Source organism: Mastigoproctus giganteus, chromosome 3, assembly GCF_048544385.1.
Source record: "Mastigoproctus giganteus isolate SK-2022 chromosome 3, ASM4854438v1, whole genome shotgun sequence".
Classification (NCBI taxonomy): Eukaryota; Metazoa; Arthropoda; class Arachnida; order Uropygi; family Thelyphonidae; genus Mastigoproctus; species Mastigoproctus giganteus.
Window position 1 is genome coordinate 240,587,882 of NC_143577.1, and position 26,592 is coordinate 240,614,473.

Sequence of the window (26,592 nt, forward strand, 5' to 3'; positions counted from 1 at the left end):
ATAAAGTTGCATTTCTATCTTGTTGAGAGTATGGATATTGATTAACTACATCTAGGCCTGGCCTAGCCGAGCGGTCAGGAGCGAGAATGCATAGCACGCATTCCTTGAGTGGACCGGGATTCAAGCCCGTGACTACCAAATACGATAGATATTTCTACTGACTTGGTTGTCGTGCTGGAGTATAAACAGAAAATTTATTTACTTTACATGCTTCAGTGTAATGATGGACTTACATTGAGGCGGTTCATTTCTAGTTAATCCATAGAGGTGTGTTAGATGAGTATGGCAACACATACCACGCAAGGGAAGAATTTTTGTCGGTTTGAGCTTGAACTGGACATTCAAAATTGTGGATCATGCTTCATCTGTATGAGTTTATTATTTATACGAGTATGCCACATTTCTTGTTATTGGTTTTAGGCACATCAGGTCTTAGGCTGTATTGCGCCATAATCTGTAAATTGCTTGTGTTCTGTGGTCGATATGCCTGTTTGCTGGAATTAAAACCTGAGTTTTCGCGAGGGAAAAACCATGCTACCCTCGCCTGAGACGAACTAACTCAACCACGTTGTGAAAAAGATCCATAAAATTTCTTCACGTCATTGACGGGAGTCCAACTTGAATCTTTTCAACCGGCGTGGGTAGGGCGGTGATTATATTAACTCTGCTATGAATGGTGCCATATTTGTTTCCACCGTATATTAGTGTACTGTATTATAATGGCTAAATGATGCTAAGAGAAAAAAAATCTATCAACCATACCGTCCTCGTCGCCAAAAAGTGCCTGTCCAATAGTAATTTGAACTTAACCGAACTATCAACATCAACCACTCTAGCAGGCAATTCATTCCAATGATCTTCATCACTGCCCAAAAGTAAGTTTCATGAGATCCACTCTTCTGTTACTCCCCAATTTTTTTTATGTCCCCTGGCTCCTATCTTTTCTGCCAGTGAAAATAATCTCAGTCATTCATTTTATTGATTCCCTATACGGACGTACTTTTCGAGACATCAATTAGCACCCTTTACCATATTCTAAATCATTACAAGATTCTAAGTCTCGTCACCTTCTTATACAATGGGATGCTGACATCCTTTTGCCTATTTGCAAAGGTCCTTATGTTATGGACAGGTCACCATGCGGCTTCCTAGCCACCTGTATACACTGCATGGATAAGCTCTCCGTAATGAAGATGGATGGACAGAACGGAAAGTTATGGCATGTCAGTATCTATTGTGATTTTGGCTGCCTTCTTAGTATGTCCATTTTTTAAGATCCCAGAGTGCTAGAATCCAGTAAAAGGTTGTTTTAAGAAAACCATCTATGTTGGTGTTCTTGAATTTTTCTTAGCTGCGACGATCTGATTTCGTTCAGGATGGTGGTGTTTATTGGTAAATCATATTTGAATACATTAATCGAGTTAGAAAGAATAGGCGAAAACTATATGCTCTGAGTCAGGTTCTATGTTTCCATTTTAAAGTGCCAATTTAAGGGCACATAATTCAAAAGTAAAGCTAGTGCATTCAGGGATGGTAGGTAGTGTCGGTGAAGATAGCCGCTGCACAAACTTTCATATCAGATTTTGAGCCATCGGTATAAATCTGCAGAAAATTAGAACTACATAATTGTGGAGATTGCATAATTGCGGAGATACGTTACATGTAATTATTACATGTTTAAGTTGTTCTTCAAGTAGGGTTTTAGGAGCATCAGCGACTAATGCCATATTACTCCAGCAGCTCCGTGTATACTGTGTGTAAATTGCGTGTTCTTATGTCAAGATTCTGTTTGCTGGACGAAATCCCGAGTTTCCGGGAGAAAAACATGCTACCTTCACCTGAAACCGACTAACTCAGCCGAGTACAGAAAAGGGCAACAAGATTAGTGAATGGAACAAAGGGTTGCTCTTACGAAGAAAGGCTTAAGTTTTGCAAATTACAGTGTTTGGAGACTAGGCACCGGCGAGGTGATCTGATAGAGGTGTATAAAGCCTTGAATGGTTTGAGTATGCTCAATGCCGATGGGATTCTTCCTCTTTCTCAGAATAATCACCTGAGAGGGCACAAATTCAAATTGAGGAAAGACAGATGTAGGATAGATGTGCGGAAATTTGCCTTTAGCCAGCGGGTAGTTGGTTGGTTGGTGGAACAGACTTCCATCCCTTGTCGTGGAAGTTGATAGCCTAAATAAATTTAAGGCTCAGCTGGACAGGTATTTCGAACGAACGGAGAGGTAAAATGGGAGTGGTTTTTTTTTTTTCTTTCTTGGCTGATGCTACATAAGCTTGCTTTCTTGCATCATATGCCTCTACTAATGCTAATATTATGAAAAACACCGGTAAAAATTCCTCACATCATCGATGGGACTTGAACTCACGTCTTTTCCACTCAATGTGGGGAGGACGGCGATTCTACCAGCTGTGCTATCAATGAGGGCTACATGTTTAAGTCTGCTATGCATTTACGTATTTCTCCGTTGTCTAAAGTAATTATCACAAGATGGTGGTAATCATCACCATCTTGTGATAATCACTTTAGACGACCAAAGAACAAATGGACAGGTGCCCTCCCTCGCAGTACATAATAAGCACCGTCCTTTCCATACCGGGCAAAGAAAGGCCGGGTTTGAATAACGTCAATGACGCAAGGAAGTTTTATGGGTCTTTTTCACAAAGTTGTTGAGTCAGGTGAAGGTTGCATAGTTTTTTCTCCGATAAACTCGGATTTTTCTTCCAGCAAACTGGCAAATCTTCAGATTTATATAAATACACGCGCAATATGATCTTAGTCTCCGATGCGTCTAAAACCCTGCAACAACAACAATAAGATGCTCATGGTGCTCGTGGGTAATTATTATTTTCAGTTTCTGAATTATGGCAAGATCAGGGTTCCACCTGTGTGCTAGTTTAAGTAATCTAAAACATGTTGGTCTATTTTGGGTTAGTTTCTATAAAAAGTTTCCCTTTGCAGCTGGAATAGCATTTCCAAATATGGTGAGAAGGAAGACTTCGTATTTTGGCGCTTTAGTTAAGTAACAACATTTTCGCTCTGAGATATAATGGGAGTTCATGATCTATCTGTAGATTGTGAACTGGCGATGTTTTTAAGAAAACACCCAGAAAAATCCTGAGGACGATATGCTATTTTAGTACTTTCTCTCTGGCAGAATTATAAATAGAGTTTCATAATCCAGACGGGATCTGATTAAGGATCTCTATAGGTGGAGTAGTGTGTCTGCGCGGTAGCACAGCTGTATCGCCACCGTCCTCCCACACCAGCTGGAAAAGGCTCTGGTTCGAATCCCCTCGATGACGCGAGGAACTTTGGTGGGCTTTTTTTTTTTTTTTTTTTCACTCTATGGCTGAGTTAGACGGTCTGAGGCATAGATAGCAAGGTTTTAATCCCGGAAAAACTGGTGGTTTTCGCCCAGGAAAGCAGGCAAATTGACCAAAGAACACGCAATTTACAGACACAATACATATGGGTAGTTGAAAGTTATTTTCCAGGTGATCCTAATATAACAGCTTAGTTTAGTTTAGTTTAGTTGGTGGAATAGTGTAGTTCTGTCTACACCCCAAGTTTTGACTGACGTTTTTTTAAGACAGCTAGGAACGCATTAAGACAGACAGAGCATATATATTTAATATGATCAAAAAAGTTAAATTTATTGTCAAGCATGTCCCAGGAAGCGGATATTAGTAAGTGGATGGTATGATTGAACAAGCGAAGCTCAGGATGGTTTCTGCAGAAGTATATAACTACTGTCTGTATCGAGACAGTCGATAGTTATTATGCTGATTCAGAAGAGTAGATGAGTTGATTTAATGAGTTTTGAAGTTGTCTTTCTATGGTATATCCTAGTCTTTAAGTAGCAAGGAATTAACAAATCATCTGCATAGAGAGAGGTTCCACTATGTTTGGGAGTTTGTGGTGGTAGTAGTAGTAGTGGCAAACTATTCAAGAAAGCAAGCTTATACAGCATCAGAAAAAAAATAAATAAAAATCCACACACTTCACCTATCCATACCCTCCAAGAACTTGTTTAGTCCTTCCTTGAATTTATTCAAGCCATCCACTTCCACAACGCCACATGGAAGACTACTGGCATATGGTTTTTTTTTAAGGGCAAATACTCGTAAGGTGACATTTAGAATCGATTATTGTGTTATACTTTTTTCCTGGATAAAACGCCTCGAATTTTGGTAACTGACCTGGAATGATCGATTTTGCAGGAAGTTTTGAACGAAAAAAAGAAAGGTTTCCGCATTTCGAGATTATAAAGATGTTCAAGAATCCTGAATTGCCACTAAGTGTCAAAATCTTTCCCAGTATCAACAGATATTAATTTCTCATGACATAATTTTCTGTGTCATATTTAACCTTAACATTAGATCCACAAAGGATTTTTTTTAGGGAATCCATTTTGAGCTATACTCATTACATTCTTCGTTTCAGTAAGCCAAATCAAACGAGTATGACCTACAATATTTGTCCAGCTGGTGAGAAACATCGGAATTTTGGTTCGTTTCTTTTTCATGTTTTGGAAAAGCTAGCATAATTGAGTGGTGCCAAGTTTTAAGATAGACATTTTTCTGGAACATCGAATGTAAAAATTCAGAAATAACTTCCATGATTTTTCGTCAAGATACTCCAAGTAAGTGCTCTTAATTCCATCAGGAGCACTATAATAATGAGCTCCAAAAATGTTGATTATACGAGGACTGAGTTGTATGAAAATTAACCTTATGCGCTTCTCATTAGGAAGGTCCTCAGTGGCTGCTTTAGTCAGCACGATACATGCTGTCAACCACTCCGTTGGAAAGATATGGGTTCGATTCCCGTCGATGACTGGAGGAATTTCTAAAGTCCTCTTTAGTCGAGGTAGAATCCATCTGGGGCGGATAGATAGGATTGCCCCTTGAGTTATTACAAGTTTTTCAGCCCACACATCATACAATTGAGCCTGCGAACGTACACTTCTATAAACTTAATACACACAAGGTTATGTTGTAGTTGTTTTTGGTCTTTAGGTGGATCAGCTACTTACACCATATTGCGCCGTGTATAATATGTCTGTAAATTTCGTATGTTCTGTGGTCGATTTGTTGTTTGCTGGACGAAAAATTTGAGTTTTCGGGAAAAAAAAAAAACCATGCTATTATCGGAAACCGACTAACTCAGCCACATTGTGAAAAAGGCCGATAAAAATTTCTCGCGTCATTGATGGGATTCGAACTAGCAAAATTCTTGTACATCATTTGACAAAACCTCATGAGCTGTCCTGGTAGCCTGTCTGCGCTGCTCACAGAACTTCATACCTGACTGCACAATTACTTCTAGGTCTTTTTCATTCTCCACTACCATGAATGTAGTAGAACGCAGCAGGGACGTATTCAGGGGTGGGCAGAGGGGACATATGCCCCACTTTAAACAAAAATTTTAAATTAAAGAAAGAAAACGCAGGAGGCGTTCTAAAAAAAAAAACTCAAAAGCCTGGTTGCCATACTCCTCCCCTCCCCCCCTTACGATGATACATGGACCTGGTCGCCATGCCCTGGTCAATGTTAAACTTCAGTTACCACTTCTCAGTCCATCTGCCTAACTTTTCTTTGTATCATCTGTAAACTTCGAAATTAAACCTGATATACCTTCATCAATATCATTGATAAATATAGAAAATAACAATGGGCCCAACACCAAACCCTCGGCAACTCACTAATAGCATTTATTAATAACAATAACTTGCCCTTAATGCCATACTGCTCCAATTTGTACAGTAATCTTTTATGTGTAACAATATCAAAAGCTTCACTGAAATCCACATATATGATATCAAAATTAGTTTTTTGCATCCAGTTCCTTTGTGGCCCCATCATAGTGTCCAATCAAATTGGTCAGACAAGAGTTCCCCTTAAAAACCCCCTGCTGCGTCTAAACTATAACTGCAGTCTTGTCTAATTGATCCTGCATTATTACTTTTGCCAGTGACTCCATTATTTTCCCTGGAACAGAAGTTAAACTAACAGGTCTGTAATTACTCGTGTCACCATTTGATCCCGCTTTGAGAATTGGGGATACATTCGCAAATATCCAGTCCGTGGGAACCTCACCTTAATCCAGGGATGCTCTCATAATTATGGCTAAGGGTTTGCTTATAGTCTTCCCCATACTGGGCGAAGTCCTGTCTTCGAATCCTGTAAATTAGGAAACTTTTGTGGACTTTTTTGTGAAAGTTGGGTATTTTGTCTAAACTGACGCCTCCTTGCCTTAATATCCCCGCTGCTAATTCAAACTTCTAATAGTATTAACATAAGCATTCGGAACCTGAAACCTCTTACAAAGCAAATACTGTATAGCATTCACTGTATACCAACTCTGTATAAGCATTCAGTGTGTACTTAGGGGGAGAGGCTAAAAATATTATTTTTTTTTCATCCCCGGATCTAATCAGTTTATGATAAATGAGCACCTACTCCTATGCTTCCGGGTGAATGCGCATGTGTGTGCTTGCCTTAACGTTGGTTATGAGTTAAAATAAAACTCACGCTCTTTCTAAAATCACGACAGTCTTGTTATCCTTCTAGCCCTCGTGCCTAGAACCCGTCGGTTGAATATCACTGGGGGAATGAAGGGGTCAGAATAAAAGGGGAGAAAGGTACCGAGGCCATTTAGGTTTGACTGGTCTGTTAGGGTACTTGTTTTCGTAAATAATCTGTAGAAATCAAAGAGGATCGAAGTACTGTTGCTGTTCTACACATGGGCTGGAATTAACTACACTACTTCCAAAGAGTAGATAAAATCAATGATTGATGAACTCTGTCAAGTTTTTTTCTTAACGAAATCTGTTTTAAAGGTAGCATCAACACCATTGTTGTGGTGTCGTGCCAAAATTTTTCGCATCTTTATAAGCCAGCAGATCATCGATCTCTCACATGATGGAACTCCTGTACTATCAACCCTATTAACTTTTCACAAAATTCAAGGTCATCTAGGATGGTTGTTGTTGTTGTAGGGTTTTTTTAGGAGCATCAGCGACTAAGACCATATTGCTCCGTGTATACTGTCTGTAAATTGCGTGTGCTGGGTCGATTTTCTGTTTGTTGTACGAAAAACCAGACTTTCCCGGAGGGAAAACCGTGATACACTAGCCTGAGACCGACCAACTCAGCCACGTGAAAATGGCCCATAAAAATTCATCACGTCATCGGCGGGACGACTCGAATTCAGGTCTTTCCCACCTGGTGTAGGGAGGACGTCGATTCTACCAACTGTGCTACCCACGAGGGCAACAGAAGTAGCGATAATAGAACATAATGGGAAAATGTTATTGGATTTCTAGTATGGTTTACCACAAAATTAATAGGGAAAATGAAACAACAAAAAAAAAAAATATAAAAATTACAAGAAAACAAGATCTATAGATCCAGCCCAGAATTATTAAAACGCAAACAGCTAAAAATATTAGTAAATTAATGCGTAGGTATATTGATTCTATAAATCAAAGGCTATTAACATTAATAGACACAATATCTTTTTGGAATTATTTAAGTATAAAGAAAACAGTTTTTGTATTAGGGTTGCTCAACAACAATCTCCTCCGCCATGTGTATTCTATCAATAAAATGTGTACTCTCTGGTCTGGTTGCCTGTTTTGCTGGATGAAAATCTTTCTGTGAGAAAAAAATCTGAATTTTTATGACCTTGTTTTTTACAGCGTGAGTGAGCTAGTTGGTTTCAGGTGAGGGCTGTTTGGTATTTTCTCCCCAAAACCCGGATTTTTCGTCTAGAAAATAGAAAATCCACCACAACACATGTAATTTACAGGCATTATGAACTGCACAATATAGCTTAAATTGCTGATTCGCCTAAAAGCCATGATGGCTGACCATCAAGATCAATCCATATGATGGATTTGAAATAGAAGGGAAGCGGTCACAATCCAGTTCTTGTACTGGACACCAGTGGCGCGTTTTTCCTATGTTAGTGCAACTGCACAAGGCCCTGAACTCAAGTGGGAACCAAAAACAATCCTCCCTCCTCCTACCTGAATTTCATCAAGAATATCAGGAGACACACACTAGAAAGATGTATGACTGTAGTAATCAGCTCGAAAGCGCACTTACACAAGGGTGGCTACTGATTCCGTAATAACTCATTGATACCTTTGATAAAGAAAGGAGCATCGGATCTAAGCACATAAAAGAAATCCTGCTGCTGCGGGTAAACTTTGTAAATACAAACTTGATTATAAAATTAAAACATACGAAAAATATATACTACAGTTAAAATATTAAACTATAGATTAAAAGTGATAAAACAAAACAGAATATATTAAGAGCAATGTGCCTCTCTATCAACTGTGAACTCTACAACTCTTTTTGAGCTCCAAATCAGTTGAGCTCCAAAACCAGTGATAGACAATGGTGGTTCAGCATGAGACAAGTATTGATCCCAATGCCCGCATCGCTAGAAAAAGAACATCCATAATATGCATACCTCTCGAAGAGATTGTTATCCTAGTAGGCACTGAGACTCATGATGGCTGACCATCAAGATCAATCCATATGATGGATTTGAAATGGAAGGGAAGCGGTCACAATCCAGTTCTTGTACTGGACACCAGTGGCGCGTTTTCCTATGTTAGTGCAACTGCACAAGGCCCTGAACTCAAGTGGGAACCAAAAATTAAAGGAAAAATTGCTTTGAGGACCAACAAAGAACCTATGCACCAGCGCCTAAGCTCCTAATGCGGCACTGGATTGGACCAAGAATCTGCTTTGGCAGTAATCAATCTGAACCCACAAACCTGATCAGTCCAGGTGTGGAAAACGCCAGTTGAATAAGTCACAGATGTTTGGCTTTGAATTGATACCTACAAACATTTTGACTTTTAAGAAATGCCTGTCATAGCAATTTAGGTTCTTTATGCGCAGTGCTTGGATTCTGGATGTTATTGTTAACCTAGTAGGTATATGAATTTTGTACGTGGCCCACTTCAAAAGCCAGTATTCCGCTGAAAATGCTGTTTTGATCATGGGGTAGCGGATATCCAGATGTCTGCACCACAAATGATGGCAACAAACAATCTTGTGAGAATACGATCCAGCATAAGCACCTGGTCTTTTACGTGAAGTTGGTCCTCTATCATTCATAGGAGTGTCCAAAATTTTGTACCTTGTTAATGTAATTCGATTGACAGACCAATGTGGTATTGCACATTAGGTATTAATTACCTTTACTGAAATTAGAGAAAACAATCAAGAAGAAATAACCGGAGGAAAATAATCTGGCCAGATTTTGTAGGGTTCTTGTTATTGGGTTTTAGGAGCATTGGCAACTTAGGCCATATTGCTCCGTGTATATTGTCTATAAATTGTTCTTGTTGTGAAGTCGATTTTCTGTTTCCTGGACAAAAAACTATGCTGTCCTTGCCTGACACCGACTAACTCAGCCACGTTGCGAAAAAGACCCATAAAAATTTCCTCCCGTCATCGACGGGATTCGAACTCAGGTCCTTTCCACCCGATGTGCTGAGGACGGGGATCCTACCAACAGTGCTACCCATGAGAGCGATTTTGCAGGATTGATTTGAAATTGAAGAAAGCAAGGCACTCCTGGAAGTCAGCGAGCTTTAATAAATTAAATTAAGTATCTTCCATTTATCAGTATAGGATATAATGCAATACCCTTCTGCAGTTCCAACTTTTGCACAGATATGTACATTACCAATTTACTAAAGCCAATTTTTATGCTCACCAGTATACATGGAGTATAGAACGAATCAGAAGTTAAATTACCTTTGTTACGTGTCAGTGTACTTGTATCTGATAACTATGTCAACAGGCGATGGAATTCCCCATCGCTTCTACGGTCCTTTATGGTGGGGTTGGTTGGGGGGTTTACATGAAAATTGCAAGTCGGAACTGTAATTAGAACCTTATATTAATTTCCATTGTGTTTATGTTTGCAGTAACAGCACGGTGTCATCGAGGTAACATGACTATTACGGTGAGCACGGAGAAGCCTTTTGAAGGAGTCATTCATGCCAAGGACTACAGGAAAGAACCATGCGCAGTATACGGCAACGGACGCTTCAACACAACACTTGTTATTGACCTCCTTGCGGGCAAGGACGATTTCAATTACTGCGGAGTTCATACGAGCAAGGTATGTGAAAGTTGTGTGTACCGTAGTCACTCAATTATGAAATGATATTCTCCCCTAACTCCCTCCCTCCCTTCTCCTGCTCTTCGCTCCTGCAGAAAAAGTGCAAAGAGGATAATGACAACTGTTTCGAAAATGATTACCTGTCATGCGATAGTGATGAAGGGCACCGAAAATTGACCTCAAACGTTTGATTTTAAATTAAAAATTGTGCATCCGTGTTTTTGTGCCCGACTTTTGGCTGTAAGCCAGCAGTGGAAGTCACTGAACCTTCTGTAAGAAACATCTGTGTGAATCATCGTATATACACTACTTCCCAAAAGTAAACGGACACCGTAGATCCCTTTAACGCAAAGATTAAAAGAACTATTTCGAGCAAAAATATTTTATATTAGAAACAAATTTGATGAGAAAGAGGAGATAAAATTATGTTTACAAATTTCTGTTGGGGAGATTTATCCCTGTTTCCTTCCCTCGACCCTTTGCTTATACTCATGCGCTCAGTGGTCAAAAAAATTAGAAACCTTTAGCAATTGGCATCAGCAGATGATTAAACGTGCGGTATCCAAATGTCAGCAGTCACATTGTATGATTCTAGAATGGATTGTGAAACAGATCATGAGGTCTGACGAGTCTCGATTTACACTTTTTTGCACCAATGGTAGAGTGAAAGTGTGGCAGGAACCTCACAATATCATGCATCCAGTCTGTCTCGTGTCCACCACTCAAGTGACGTCATGGTATGTCCTTTTGGTACGAACTGAGTTCTCTCATACCATAAGAAGGTCGTGTTACCTCCAATGAATATCGTTCTGTTTTATAGGATGAACTTCACCCTTTAATGCTTCATTTTACCCGAATTGCGATGAATTCTTTCAAGACGACAATGCAACTATCCATCTTCTAAAAATTGTATCTGAATCGTTCGAAGAACATTCCCAAGATTTCAGCATCTACTCTGTCCGCCTAATTCTCTAGATCTGAATACGATTGAGGTGTGGGATATGTTAGAAAAGGCAATTCGACTTTTCAATTCTCTACCAGCCACAATACGGCAGCTATCAAATATCCTGATGGAAGATTGGTCAAATTTGAAGCTAGACTCCTTCAGACACCTAGTGGAATCCATGCCATGGGTACGGGTTTGATTCGAGCAAAAGTTGGCCCTACTCGATATTGAATAAAGGTTTCTGATTTTCAGTGACACTTATTAACCTTGTCATGAGGGAGGAATTAAAAACTAAGTAAAATATGCACTACTTATCAAAAGTATCCGGACACTCCTTGAGTTCAAACTTTAAGTCAAAGTTGATGAAATTCCTTGTTATTCCGAATAACTGTCAAAATTTGAATGTTTGGATGTCTTAAAATCGCTGTATATACACTGAGTGGATAATTTATTAGGTACACCTACCTTAATAGCCAGTAAGTAATATCCCCTCAGGACAAGACGGATTCGTCTTTACACCGACCCTGGGATGGCCATTGGCTGGATTCTTTTTGTTAATTGCACCAATCTCGAAGACACAGTAATATGTGAAAATCCCCAGCAGGTTGCAATTTTCTAGATAACTGTACATCAGAATTTAACTATCTTGCCACATTCGAAGTCCCTAAAATATATCATCTTGCATTCAACTGTACACATACAGTATCCTTACTTATCTACCTACTTGCTTTATATCACGTGAAGCTAATCCTGAAGCTATCTATTTCATGAAAATAATAGGTGTACCTAATAAAGTGTCCACTCAGTGTATAATCTCTCCCTATCTCAGAAAATTCATATTGTGGTTAGTGCTGTGATCGTTGTAATAACTTTTGGATAGTATGTTTTTTTTTTAAAGTTTAACATGGATTTATGTAAAAAAAATCCGCGTAAAATTTAAAATTAATTTATTTATTCAAAGATAAATAAATAAATATTCGTCAATTATAAAGTAAAAGACTAAATGTTTGAAGGTAACGCTGGAAAAGATTAAGAAAGCATAAAGAATGATGGGTTTGACCTATTTTTTTTTCAAAGTACTGTATTTATTTCGTGGTAGAGATATGTATGACGTTTCAAGTACCAAACAGACCTTTTCTGGAGAGGAAAAACCTCCTAGATCTTTATTGAGGTGTGATTAAAAAGTTCGGAGACTGATATTGCTTCTTGAACTGACTTGTCGCGACATGTTTGATGACTCTTATAAATTATTAACGCATGAATTACTCATAGGCTTTTGTAGATATCTGACTTTCAATTATTCTTGAAAAGTAACACATCTGCATCGAATAAAGAAATTATTCAGAATGCAACACAGGAACCATTACCAGTTCCGAAAGAAGCCTATCCGATATGCTTCCGGTAATGGCAGAGGCGTTGGAATCAGTGTATACACTCCAAAGGGACTACTTCGAAGAAGATCTATCCTAGTTATTACTGGCAGGTTTCATCATTTCCCAAATATTAATTCTGTCTCCGAACTTTTTTATCACACCATGTATTAACTTTAAGGATAATATTTTAGTTTTGTTAACTGCGACTTTAATTTTGAAAGAAGAAGATTTGAAGGTAACCTGAAGGTACTGTTGTTTTCTTAAAATTTCTTAGAGGCAATGAGCAATGTTGAGGGAAATGGACCATAATCTGCCACGCTGGTCCAGTGTGGGTTGGCAGATCGACCGTATTTAGCAGTCAGGGGCTTGAATCCCGGTCTATTCAAAGAGCGTGTGCTACTGCACTTCCGCCCCTAGCCATTCGGCTAGGAGGCCCTACGGAGGGAAGAAGGCAGAGGGTTGTAATGGGTATTCTTTAGATTGGTGTAATGTCAGGAGTGGGGTCCCTCAAGGGTCGGTTCTTGGACCACTGTCGTTTCTCATTTTCATAAATGACATCGACGAAGGGATAGAAGGCGTGATGTAAAAATTTGCACATTACGTAAAGATTGGCAGAGTCGTTAATGATCAGTGCCAAGCAACGCACCTTCATGATGACTTGAATAGACTTCAAAGATGGTCAGAGGAGTGGCAGCTATGTTTTAATGCTGCTGAATGCAAGGTCTTAACACTTGGGGAATTTTTTTTTTTAGTTGTTGGCGCATCGGCTTCTGTGGCCATATTGCACCTCCCAAAGTTTTTGCATTTTCTACTTTGATCCAAGCCCGAGGCGGGATTCGAACCCGTGACCTTTGGGTTGCCAAGCAGGCACTTTACCCACCCGGCTAGCCGGGGCGGCGCTTGGGCAATAGCAACCCACAAATAAATTATACACTTGGTGGGGCTGAATTAAAAACAGTGGAGGAGGAAAGGGATCTGAGAGTTATTATATGAGCAGATATGAAGTGTTCTGAACAGTGTAAACAGGCAGCCAGGAAAGCCCACTGTGTATAAGGCAATTGTAAGACCACATTTGGAATACTGTGTTCGAGTATGGAGAGCTCATCTGATAAAAGATATTGAGCTTCTTGAAAGGGTCCAAAAACAGGCAACTTGAATGGTGAGATCGGCAGAAGGACGACCGTATGAGGAAAGACTCCGATTATGTGGGCTACAGAGCTTGACAACCAGGTATCTCAGAGTTGACCTGATTGTGGTTTATAAGGCTCTGAGAGGGATTAGCAAAATGAATGAAGATGGAATTCTTGCTGTTATTGAGAATTCCAAAACTCAGGAATTGAATTCAAATTGCAGGGTTTGAGGTTTAGATTGGATTGTAGGAAGCTTTCTTTTAGCCGGGGAGTCGTTGATTGCTGGAACAAGTTCCTCTCGCAGGTAGTTGAGGCTGACAGTTTGAATGAAAATATTAGGACAGGTTGAGAATTCAAGAATAATTTTGGACAAAGGAAGTTCTAGAGAATCCATGTTGCGTAATTACTATTTATAGCTGTCTGTTTCCTTAACTGTCATTGCTGATATGCTCATCTGAGCTTTTTGAGAAGCAGCCAAGGCCTAAGCACATTATTAACCAACTTTTTCAGAAAGTAATTGACTAATTTTAAGTCATATAGGCGCGGCCAGTTGAACATTGAGGTGTTAAAATACATTTAACAGTTCAAAATTGAACTGTGTGTGCGTCAGCTTGTTTTCATTAAATTTCAATAAGAACCTCTTTTTCTTTTTTTTATTTTTTTTTTTTATTTTAAGAACCATGAACATTCGGTAGGAGTAGCGGTCCGGGTTCACAGGACGCTGGAGTTGTCAGACGACAAACAATATCGAATCACGTGTGGAAAAACAAGTTTCAAGAACACAAGGTAAGCCTAAATATTTTTCATCTCTCTCTCTCTCTCTCTCGCTTCCGATAATTTAAGAAGGGATTTTGTGGGGGGGGGGGGGTGATTCAGCGATCAGATCACAATGTACCGATCTATTGTTCTAATAATCAGCGAATAATATAATCGTTTATCCACCTATCAAGTTATTCAGCAAATCCAGTTGATTAAACTGATTGCACAAGAACACAAAGGTAATGAATGTTATCTAAGTCCACTCAAGCAAGTAGCTGAAACGCTAATTGCACCCATAAAAAGCGATAATTGGCAACACCGTTGCTTGCTAGCATTCATTAATCTGATACAGTCCACTAAATTTATTAAATGCAGTAATTGAAAAAAGTGTACAGTAGTGGGAACAAAAAAATGACCATTATCAGTTGAGCGGATAGCAGTGGTATTTAGCACACTGGGAGGAGCGCATAAACAAAAAAAAAATGCTAACATTAATTAATAATTAGTATATTAACTGTCCAGGACCACTAATTTTGTTGTAATTCCATAGGAATGAATTCTCAAGGGTATCGCTGTTTTTTCTCAGCGGCTATAAGCGGGTGACTGAGTTGGTCTATGGACATCAATATGTATTGAGGGCAGCCCTATCGAATCCAGATGGTAATTATTACTATTTTTTTACTGTTACGTTCTAATTAGCAATGGTATGTTTCCAGTGATGCACATCAAATGTTAATCGCTAATTATGGTGTTAGATTCAATTAAAAGTAATTTTTGTGGTCTCCAAGAAATTGAAATATACTTCTGAGGCCTCAAATAATCAGTTTTTGGTTCTTTGTTTTTTTATAGGTTTGTACGGAATTATGGTGAAGAACTGTTTGAGCTTTGCATCCAATACCACAGAAGTAAATATGATTGATGGTGATGGGTACGTGTTGGATAATATATTTTTTATTCATTTATTTTTATCGAAATAAATTTATAGAAATAGAAATATCGGTATCTATAATCAAAATTTCATGAAGGCATTCCTAAGTTCTTTCTTAAGGCTTTAATCTTTCAAGATGTCAATATCTAGATCGTTAAGTGTCCTAGTAGTGACTTCGGAGGGAGATTGAGGAAAGCAAACATATTGAAGAAAAGCATATCATATATTTGGTGTGGTTACTGATAATCAACTGCCTTCTTCTAAAAGTAGTGATCTTATACAAGATGTGGCAGTAGAGTTCCCGGACTGGTGCAATAAAAAAAGAATGAGCGAGAGCATTGTGTAGAATGAGCGAGAGCATTGTGCAACAAGAACCAGTTGCCTTTCTCTAGAAATTGCGATCTCGTTTAAATTTGCTTCAGTAGTCTTTGAAGCACCTGCATGGAATTTCTCCCCTTCAGTATAAATTCCTTGTGAATCACATCCTGTTTATTGAAAAACACTATCAGCATCACCTCGGTTCTGGACTTCTATTAACGAAACTTTCTAGACCTTGGTGATGACTTTGAAGTCCACTGCATGCTCTGACGCTTCTTTTCTGTCTCGTTGCCTGTGTTCAAGTATGGGGAGCTTGAATGAGCAAAAGCAATTCTTGTTGCTTTTGCTCATTCAAGAGGCTGTGCGGCACAAATTTTGCACAGACCTTCCTTTTCCATCTCATCAGCCTTTCATATCCAAATCATAAGCCATCATTCTGAGGGTCAAACAACGATCTCTTACTATGATTTCCCGAACTTTTGCAACTCTGTCCTCATTTCGAGAAGTTATCGCACGCCCACTTCTTTGGTCATCTCGAACATCTTCACGTCTGTCTTTGAACCGCTTATTACCATTCAAACACACTGGTACGATTTAACGTTTCATCACCATAAACAGTTTTTTTAATATTTCATACGTTTCTGTTGAAAAGTTTTCTACTTCAGAGCAAAATTTGATATTCATTGCACAATTGCAAAATCGTGACACGGAACGTTAACGATACTAACGAAACTGGTTGTTATTTGCAACCTGGCGTGATTGTGGGAACACGTGCGTCGTGTGCACGTCATGTCTTGTCAGTTTTTCACGGCACACTGTGCTTAAGGTGTACAAAGAATGGTGTCGAATGGGTCAAACCACCTCCTGCCGAAAGAACTGTAAAGGATTATTCAAGGTGGATGTTCGTGGTGAGCAAAGGGTGCAGAGCATTGCACGGGCTCAACGGCAGGTCACTGTGCGACAGTTGACATCGCAATACAATATGGGGAATACAAGGACAATGTCCCAAATGACGATGCGCTTCACACTCAGACGTATGGGGTTCCACAGCAGACGACCCAAGAGACACCCTCTCCTCACCACTGATTATCCTCGACGGCGAATGCTGTGGTGTGAACAACGCGCTGTTTGCACACTGGAGGACTAGAAACGAGTGTGCTGGTCGGATGAGTCCAAATACCTGGTGCAACACGCGGGTGGACGCCTTCATATGTGGCTCAAGCAACACGAGTCCATAGACACATCGTGTCTATAGACTCGTGTTGCTTGAGCCACATATGAAGGCGTCCACCAGCGTGTCTATGGACTCGTGTTGCTTATTATCCAGGCAGGTGGCGGTGGTTGCTTAATATGGGGCATCTTTTTCTGGCAACAATTAGGACCCCTGGTGCGTATGGACCAACATTTCACTGGTGAAGTCTGCCGGCAGCTCTTACCAAAGTCCACTTTTATTGTTCCAAAGTCCACAAGTGGAGTTTGGAACAATAAAAGCCACTAGACAGGGCTAACAATCAAATTTGAGTTTGATTAAAAATTGCTGATAGTTATAAAGCCTTGCATGAAGGATAAATACTCTCATCCACGCCAAAGATGGGCTGCACGGTATTAATTTTCTCAAAAAATCCAGTCTTCAACATTACTGCTGTACGAATTATACTTTTGAGAGGATAGTGTGTTGATCTGTGGAACGTGCGAGTGGTTTTTCTGTTTTTATGGGGGATGCTTAGAACTACTAGCGTTTGAGGAAAAATGGGCCTGTTGTACTGGGGTCCATGGTGAAAGAAGGTTAAGTGTTAACCAGTAAAAACAATTTAATTACAAATAGATACAGAATATCTTAAATTACAAATAGATACTGTAGCTTTCGAGACAAATCATTTCGAGAAACTACTAGCGTTGAGAATACCATATTGGTAACATCTATCACGTGATTAATGCACTTTAAACACAGTAAAATAACTTTTAACATTCATTACATACTGTAATTTGCTAATTATGTTTTTTGTTGCCAGATGTCCCAAGGTGCCAATGGTGTCGAGTTTCCGCTACAATAAAACAGCTGCAGCAGCAGATGCTGCTCTATTTTCCATGTTCAAATTCCCTAATAGTAACAAGGTCCACGTGCAATGTGATGTCGTGTTATGCCGAGGAGGCTGTAATGAGGTGAGATTTCTTAACATCTGCTGTTAATTTGCCATTGGTTATATAGCGTATTACCACGTCTTCAGTAACTACCAATCTTTCCGATGCAGAAATAGCTCCTAATGATAATAATTACAAAGTGGTTGTAATTGTAAACATAAAGTAAAACTCATTTATAATGATGGCGTGTGGCATAGGATTAATAATAATCTTATTACTGTATTTAGAATCGCCGATAGCAGATGCATTGACAGTAATGGACTTTGAATCTACAAAAGATAGTGCTTTTCATATGTTGAGATATGAAGAGTGTCTGGAATATTTAGTAACTACGCGACTTGTACGGATCTGCTCATTGAAATCTCTTGTGGATGAGAAAAGATATCAATTTTTACCGGGTCCACGTCAGTTCGTTTTACAACAGCTCGTTGTTGACGGAGATCAGAATTAACAAAAATTAAAGAAGAAAAAGATTCAGGAAATAAGAGAAATTTTCGCGACTTAGAAAGGAGGGGGCAAGAAGTATTTATTTACATCTTGTCTCCTTACTAACAGCCTTTCAGGTAGCATTGCAGTTAGGATCCAAGACGTGTGGAAAACGAGGTGGTTAGGATCTCATCACAAAAGAGGAATTTTATGGGTGGGTGTTGGTTCTCTTCCCCAGTATCGTCCTCCATGGTAACTAAGTGTCTTTTGTCGTACCATCCCTTAGGCTGGAGCGTGGAGAACCGCCACGGATCCTGTTAAAAACGCCTCGTTGGGCCAAAATGCTTCCATGTAAGGGACTCGAATTTCAATTACGACACCTACATAATCTCCAGGGAAGCTTATCCACCTACCCATAACCCATCCCCGGTACTAGCCTACTACTAACTTCTTTCAATAAAAACTTTTTATTGGCTGTTGTAAGTCCCTTAAGGGTTTAGCAATCCATCTAAAATCTAACAGCAAGTTCGTATCAAGCCTGTGTTAGCACATCCCTGTGTCCAGCAGAATTGGTCTTTTGAAATGGAGTCTGTATATTCTTGGCTTTTGTTTGATATCCATTAAATTAAAAAAAAAAAAAATCTATCCACTTCATTTTCCCATCTCCTATAATAATTTTTCCTGTCTTTAAAGTTATTCAAATTAATTAATTTATTTCGAAAAAGAAAAAAAAAAAAAAGAAGATTCCTCCATAGCCTACAGAAATTCATATAATGTATAAGTTACGAATTTATTAATTTATTTTAAATATTTTCTGATTTTTTAATATTTGGACAGCGATGTATACTCCCTCTAGTGGTGTATCTTAGAAAATAACGAAAATGAAATCTCAGATACAGTTCTCGAGCGACAGTCGTCTGAAAGTTTAAGAAGTCATCAATTACACTCAGCAGACGGCAGATGTTGCGCCCCCTATAATAAAGACTATAAAACCCAAAGAAAAAATAACTCTAGCTACATTAAAGTTGTCAAGAATGTTGATTTTAAGATTGTAGTCAGTTCGTGAAATAAATCTAATTTTCTTTTTCATTTTTATAGGTTGCGTGTCCGGCTAGAACAGAGACCTTGCCTCGGGCCTTAGCGCGGTCGTTCTCCCAGAATTCCAGCGAAAATGTACAGTTAATGGCTTCAACCTCCGTGTATGTTGTGGAACCTGGTGAAAGAATGGGTAAGTCGATTATGTAAGAAATATTTGTGTGTTATGAATGTTTTAATGAAAATAATTTTTTCATTAAATTTTTTAATGAAAACTTATGGAACAAAATAAATTCTGATGACATGCATGTGCATGTCATCAGAATTTATTTTGATGACATGCACATGTCATCATCTAAAAAAAAAAAAAAAAGTTATAATCCGTTAAAGATATTAATTATAAAAGCACGTTACAATTTGGCGCCCCTATATCTCGAACAGTACAGAGTACTATAAATGAAAATTGTTAACTTTTCATGTATAGTAAAGGTGGTCAATAAGTATTTATCCTAATCTAGAAATATTTCAGTTAGGGATCTAAAACTTGGCTTGTAATTTCAACCTTCTCTATGTAGTTGCTTTCTACAGCTGCGCATTTTCCCCATCTGTGGATAAGCTCTTTCAGGTGTATTGAATAGGACCTCTCGCTCCGGACGGAAAACGAGATTTCCACCTCAATAATTACGTCCTCATAAGTTTGAAATCTATGGCTTTGTAATGGTTTCTTCATTTTAGGAAGAAATTGTTGTTGTTGTAGGGTTTTAGGAGCATCAGCGACTAAGGCCATATTGCTCCTTTTATACTGTCCATAAATTGCGTGTGATCTATGGTCTAGATTCTGTTTGCTGGACGAAAACTCGAGTTTCCGGGAGTAAAAACCATGCTACCCTCACCCGAAACAGACTAACTCAGCCACGTTGTGAAAAAGGCCCATAAAAATTCCTCTCGTCATCGACGGGACTCCACCGCAATATGGCTTAAGTTCATGATGCGCCTAAAACTCAACTACAAACAACCAAACATTGTGCCTAATGCTTTACCCACACCCAAACTGTCTTTTCCAGTTTTTCAGTCTCGTATAATGGGAAATCCTTCCTATATAGCGCTTTCATCTCCACCTGCACTTGTTTAGCTTCTTTGCCTTACAACTGATCGGACTCAACCTTCTCCAGCATATCGCCTCTCACTGTATTCATGGCTCTAATTCAGTAATCGATGGATCTACAAAAATCAATAAATAAACATTAAATTATAGACTTATTAGTATATACATAATAACAAATCACTAAGTCAAACATTTCTAGGTGAGGTAAATGCATATTGATTGCCCATAAATACCATTGGCTTAGTTTCTCTATTTTAATTTGTAAAATTTATTTAATTTCTAACTTGTTTGTTCATTTACAGTATTTTAATAATTTGTTTTCTTTATTTTTCCATAGAGGCTATTACCGAATGCACAGAATGGCAGTTTCCTTGGTTAATTGGACTTTGTATATGCCTTGCTGTCCTTTTATTAGTCATGTTGATCCTCAACATCTTCTTGTGTTCTTCACTTGCTTGTACATGCACCAAAACGGAGGTAAGTAAAAAATTGGTAGAATCGCAATCCTTCCCGTACGGGTGAAAAAAACCAGAGTTCAAGTCCTGTCTGTGATGTGAGGAATTTTCATGTGACTTTTTTACAACGTGGCTGAGTTAGTCGGTCTCAGCTGAGGAATGCGTGGTTTTTCATCCCGGAAACTCGGGTTTTTTGTCGAACAAACAGAAAATCGACTGCACAACACACGCAATTTACAAATAATATACACAGAACAGTATGGCCTTAGTCGCTGATGCTTCTAAAACCCTACTACTATTACTGCTACTACGTGAGATCTTAATTCCATTTATTTAAAAAGTGCCTATGTGTGTGTTTATTTAATATCTCAAACTGGGAGATGGTGGTCTCACTTATTTGAAGAGGCACTAAAGAAGAGTTCGTCTTCGAATGGACCTAACGGCTTTTTATCCCAACTCTTCTGGAACCATCCCTGATAGCCTTCTATTGGAATCGCTAGTAGGTCACCATTAACAATTCCAAAAGAATAATTCTTCTATCATTGGAAATCTGTGACCTTTCAAGAGTGCTTTAAGCTTGGAAAAACAAAATCACAGGAAATTAAACAGAAGAGTGTGATGGACGAGTAACCAGAGTGCTTCGCAAGAAATCCATCATAAAGAGAAAGTTTGGCGTGTGAAGGGGCATTGTTATGATGCAAGTAATAATTGTCTGACCCCCAATTTTTTGGCCGTTTTGTTCCGAAAGGCATCATGCAGTTGCCGTAAAACTATTTTGTGGTATTCAGTGTTTGTCCAAGCAGGACAAATTCATGATGAACAGTGCCCCGTGATCTTAAGTATGATTTTAACAATTGATTGAGATTGTTTTGCTTTTTGCGGATTTGGAGAAGATGGTTCTTCTTGTCTTCCGGACTTGGCTCTTGTTTTCGGGTCATAGGTAAATACTGATGATTCGTCACCATCGATGATGGAAGACGCAAGGATCACGTGCATAAGCCACTGACTCATTGGTTGTTGCAAACAAAAATTCTTGATTTGTTTTATTTGAACAAAAAAAACTTCAAAGTTTGGATATTTCATCACTGACTGCTTTCATATGAATTGTTTTTAAAATAATGAGGCAAAGGTTGGGATTTAAAGAACATATTACGAGGAATTCTGGTGTTAAATTTTTTAATAAAACGAAGTTTTATTATTTAGGTTCCAGTTTTACTTAACAAAATAGTCACTACGAGCTAAAAGTTTCATAATTTCTTCTGGAAATCAGCGGTTAAATGTTTTTCTGATTTTTCTAGAATGTGGAATCTCGAATGTTTAAAAGGGGTCGGCAACCTGGAGTCCTAATGTCAAAGGTAGTGAGAAGAGTCTCCAGAATGGTACCATGAGATGAATTCAGTTTAATGCTAATCCTAATATATATTTTCCTGCAGTAATTTGCAAAAACATCAAACAGGTCGAAAACTGAATCTTGTTTTCAAGAAATAATGTATTTCTTATCTTTTCAACAACTTTTTTTAGCAGAAGCAACGAAGAGTGTCATCGTACGAAGACTTCATCCAGACTTGTCAAGACAGTCCTAGTTTCTTTGAGTGTATTTTCACTGGATATGAGTGTTGGGTGTTTTGGTACAAACCAGATATGAAGCGTATGAGCATGCAGTGGACGTAAAAAATCATCACCAAGTCCTAAACTTTTCGTTTACAGAGGTTCAGGATCAAGACAATGATTTGATTCACAAGGAATTTGTACCTGAAGGGGGAAGAGAGAGTTGATGCTGCGCGTTCTACATACTGCTGCTTCAAAGACAGAAGCGCAATTCTTGGTGAGGGCGTAAATTCGAAGGAAACTCAGTTGGTTCTTCTTGCACGACAATTCTCCCCCCCCCCATTTCGCACTTGTTGCGGAAACATTTCTGACGAAACATGGCATTGTACAGATAAACCACCTACCTTACTTACCGATCTAGGCACGAGCGGAATTTTTCCTGTTTCCCAAGGTTAAAACTGCCTTCAAAGGAAAGAGATTTCAGGATGTTGAGGTCATAAGTAAAACATAACCGTCGAACTGAACATCATCTCTTTGGACGCCTTCGCTGACTCTTTTCAGAAATTTTTAGAAGGGTGTAATAAGTACATTCAGTGAGGTAAAAATACAATAAATTTGAGTTCCTTCACTTTGTATTCTTTTTATTACAACAGTCTGGGAACTTTATTTTTACATTTCATATATTAAAATCCCATTATAACGAATATCATTTTAAGGAAATTTTTGAAAAATCCTCATATTCGAATAAAATTACGAAAAGCCGATTTGGGACAGTAGCGATCTAGGCCCTTGCTTTTTCATGATCTCAAGCTCTTTCTCTTACATTCGAAGTGGTTCACTCGATCGCGACCAAAAAAGTGTCAAAATTGGTAATCGATTCTGTTTAATGAAAGCTGAACCATTTTCGATTGCACTTGAGGTCTCGTGGAGTCGATGGCACGGCGGGTACAAGCGGTTATCATGACGAAAGACGGCCAAAAACGCTGTTAGATAGATGGTCATAATGTTTTGGCTCATCAGTATGTACAAGGCCTTAAGGAAATCAGTAAAATGAACGAGAGAGGTATATTCTCACTAGCAGGCGGAACAATAACCAGGGAATACAAGTATAAAATATTGGGGAGTAACAGAAAGTTGGGTCACATGATGTTTACCTTCGTGCATTGTGTTATAGATAACTTTTTACGGTGGTTGAGGCGAAGAATTTGGTAAGGTTCAAAGTAAAATCGGATAGCCACGTTTTGGTAATGATGTAGATATAAGTGATTCAACTTTTTTTGTTGATTTGGAAGATATTTTCTTACATTATTTATCTGTTATAGTACTAACTAAACTTATTCTAGATATACCAATATTTCTGCCAATGTCGCAAAAGAAAAAAAATATGTCATATTTATTTATTCTATTCATCTAGGTTATCGAAAAGGAACCCTCTGAAATGGAAGACTACGATCCTTATAAAGTAGGCTGGAGTAGTTCCCACTATGGATCTCGTTCATCCCTTAACAAACCAGGTTATACTTCAGGTGGTTCCACTTTGAACTCTGTCAGCTCCGTTAGTGACCATTACGCCGTCGTACACTCGCGTCCAGGAAGTAGATTCTCACATCATTCCAGTAGAGAACCCCTTCACGCTATGCCCAGAGGACCAGGTTCCAGTATATCAAATGGAATGTATTCGTCGAGAATATAACGAATATCCCAAGTGTTTAGTGAATGTGTGGTTGCCAAATATGTTGTACAAACGTTGTTTCCAGGTAACGAACAATTGTTCTCCAAATAACTAAGTCATATTATACAGACCGTTAAGTATTAGCTCCATCTTCTGTCTCGGAACTCAATGCTCACGAGGACTCTCATGTTGACGAATTATGGATCGATCTAACTGCTGATGGCACTTGGAAGAGAAGACCGACTTCTCTAAGGAGAGAAGAAGTGTGAAACCAACGTGGAAAAGTTTTATTCTACTGTACAGACCAACAGTAATTAAGCGTAGAACCAATATAATTCCTCAAACGACATTACATACGCTGATGACCTTTATAAAATTATAAAAAAGGGGAGCAGATAAAAACTTAAGACATTATCACAAGCATTGAGTGCTTCTGAAGATGTCTTAGTTTAACTGTAGATGAAACGTAAAGACCTTCCCTTTTATAGCAATTAAGCGTACTTTTCGTTTTTCTGATGACAGAAAATATTTAAATTTTGATTTCTCGTATGGAACAATTGCGATCGAATTTTACTGACCAACAGAAGAGTTTGAAATCTGGTTCTGTCAGCTGCGAAGGTACTTTAACATTACATTCTACCTTCAAAAATCAAAATTAGCAGAAATCCAATGATTTTCTGCCTGTACTGTATAAACTCCATCATTGAGATGATATCTGTATACTACATAAAACAATGCGTTTACCAAGAGTAAAAGTTAAAAAATATCAAATAAAATTAAGCAGATTAAACATTTTCTTACAAAAGTACCTTGAGAAGTGTAGTATTGACAGTACTACACTGCTTGACAAAATTAACAGAACAAAATGTTTTTCAAGAATATTTTATTGTGAACAGTCTCTCCAAAGGCGAATATCTGATATAATGTATATCCTGACATGCAAATTCCGAGTATCTAATAGAAATTAATCTACCACCGTCCAGAGCCGCAAATTAAGCATACTGGAAGCAGTTTCAAAAGACAGGAACCATTATAAGAAGAGCTGGCCAAAGTCACCCGAGGGCTACGTCAACCAGAACAAACCACTATCTGGCCCTAACGGCAAGACGAAACCCTACCGATATCCTGATCACAGGGTATCGTAGGGTTTCTTGTCTCTTGAGGTTGCTACAGCCACAGGTGAAAACATTTCCAATCGGGCTGTGTTAAGAGGGCTCAATTCAAGTGGACTCTACGCAAGGAAGCCAATGGTCCAATTAACCCCAAAACACCGCAGAGTTCGTGGAAACTGATGCCATGAACATGTGACTTGAAGCCTTGGCAAATGGGATATAGTTCTGCTCTCCGATGAGTCCCGTTTTAGCCGACAAACAGATTCTAGACGGCATTTCTTCTGGAGACAACGAGGAATTCTGTACCATTCTCCAACAGCAGAGAAAGGGACACTTACGGTAGCGGCAGTGTTGTTGTGTGGGGTGGAATAATGATCAACGGCCGTATCCCCCTTCATGCTTTTGATAGGAGTACCGTAACTGCGCAGAGGTACCGAGAACAGAGCCTTGAATCCTATATGCGACTTTTTAGAGATGCGGTTGGCCCAGATTTTCTTTTTATGCTCGACAACCCACTGTACATGCAGCTCACGTGGTGGAGGAATATCTTGAAGCTGAAGATATCCAACGACTGAGATTAGCCAGCACGATCCCTAGACTTAAATCCTGTCGACCCTTCGGCGTCGCATTGCATGCCGACAGCCAACTCCGCGGTCACTTCGTGAGGCCTGTGCTGGTAGAAGAATGGGGTTTGTTGCCACACAGAATATTATAAACACCCTTATACCGAGCATGGTTCACCGCTGTCAAGCTTATTTAGTGGTTGGAGGGAATCATACGCCGTACTGATGTTACGTGACCATATTTTCGAGCACCTTTTTATCGACTTCTGTAATGTGACTTCTTTGGTAATTCTTATACAACCCCTATAAATGTCCGTTATATCTGTCCGAAGTGTCTTGCTGTGTCCTTATTTCATCCTTATTCTATGGCACACCCCATACCAAATTTTGTCCCTATTCATTGAAAGCTGCACAAGTTACACGTATTCTACTTGTTCTGTTAATTTTGTCGAGCAGTGTAAATGTTCTAACTTAACCTAAAACGGTTTACGAGTAGAACCGCGGATAATTGTTATATAACATAAAATTCTAATATCACATACTTCACTTTGCACTTTGCTATTCAAGTATTTGTGAAATTAGCAGTATAAAAAAAAAAAAATACAGTATTTGCGTCAAGATTATTATAAAGAAACTTTGACACTTCGTTGATTATCTCCTTAACAATTCTTGATAGTTTAAAAGTCGATGGTATGTGAGACTAACCTCATAACATATATGTCAATCTAAAAACATGCTCTGAAAAACTGGGTCTGCTAATCCGACATTTTTCAAGTAGATTCATAAAAAAGTAGGGAATCCTCAAAACCAATAAAGTACCAGAGCCCCAGGACACTATTGTACAATATCTATGCCTATCATTGCCTAACTTGACATCGTATTCCTGGATGCATATATCACCCGACTTTTGCTA

General features: G+C 38.8%; 1 protein-coding gene across 1 annotated transcript in view; it reads left to right on the forward strand.

Moving 5' to 3' along the window:
• Positions 1–26,149, forward strand: part of LOC150088947 (uncharacterized) — a 66,862-nt gene extending 40,713 nt beyond the window's left edge. Inside the window, exons 3-10 of the mRNA XM_090370960.1 lie at positions 9,971–10,167; positions 14,293–14,402; positions 14,926–15,035; positions 15,225–15,303; positions 17,634–17,784; positions 19,288–19,417; positions 20,667–20,806; positions 23,747–26,149. Of these exons, the coding sequence (XP_090227086.1) occupies positions 9,971–10,167; positions 14,293–14,402; positions 14,926–15,035; positions 15,225–15,303; positions 17,634–17,784; positions 19,288–19,417; positions 20,667–20,806; positions 23,747–24,025 (1,196 nt within the window). The 3' untranslated portion in view covers positions 24,026–26,149. The remainder of the gene's footprint in view (positions 1–9,970; positions 10,168–14,292; positions 14,403–14,925; positions 15,036–15,224; positions 15,304–17,633; positions 17,785–19,287; positions 19,418–20,666; positions 20,807–23,746) is intronic.
• Positions 26,150–26,592: the final 443 nt, after the last annotated feature.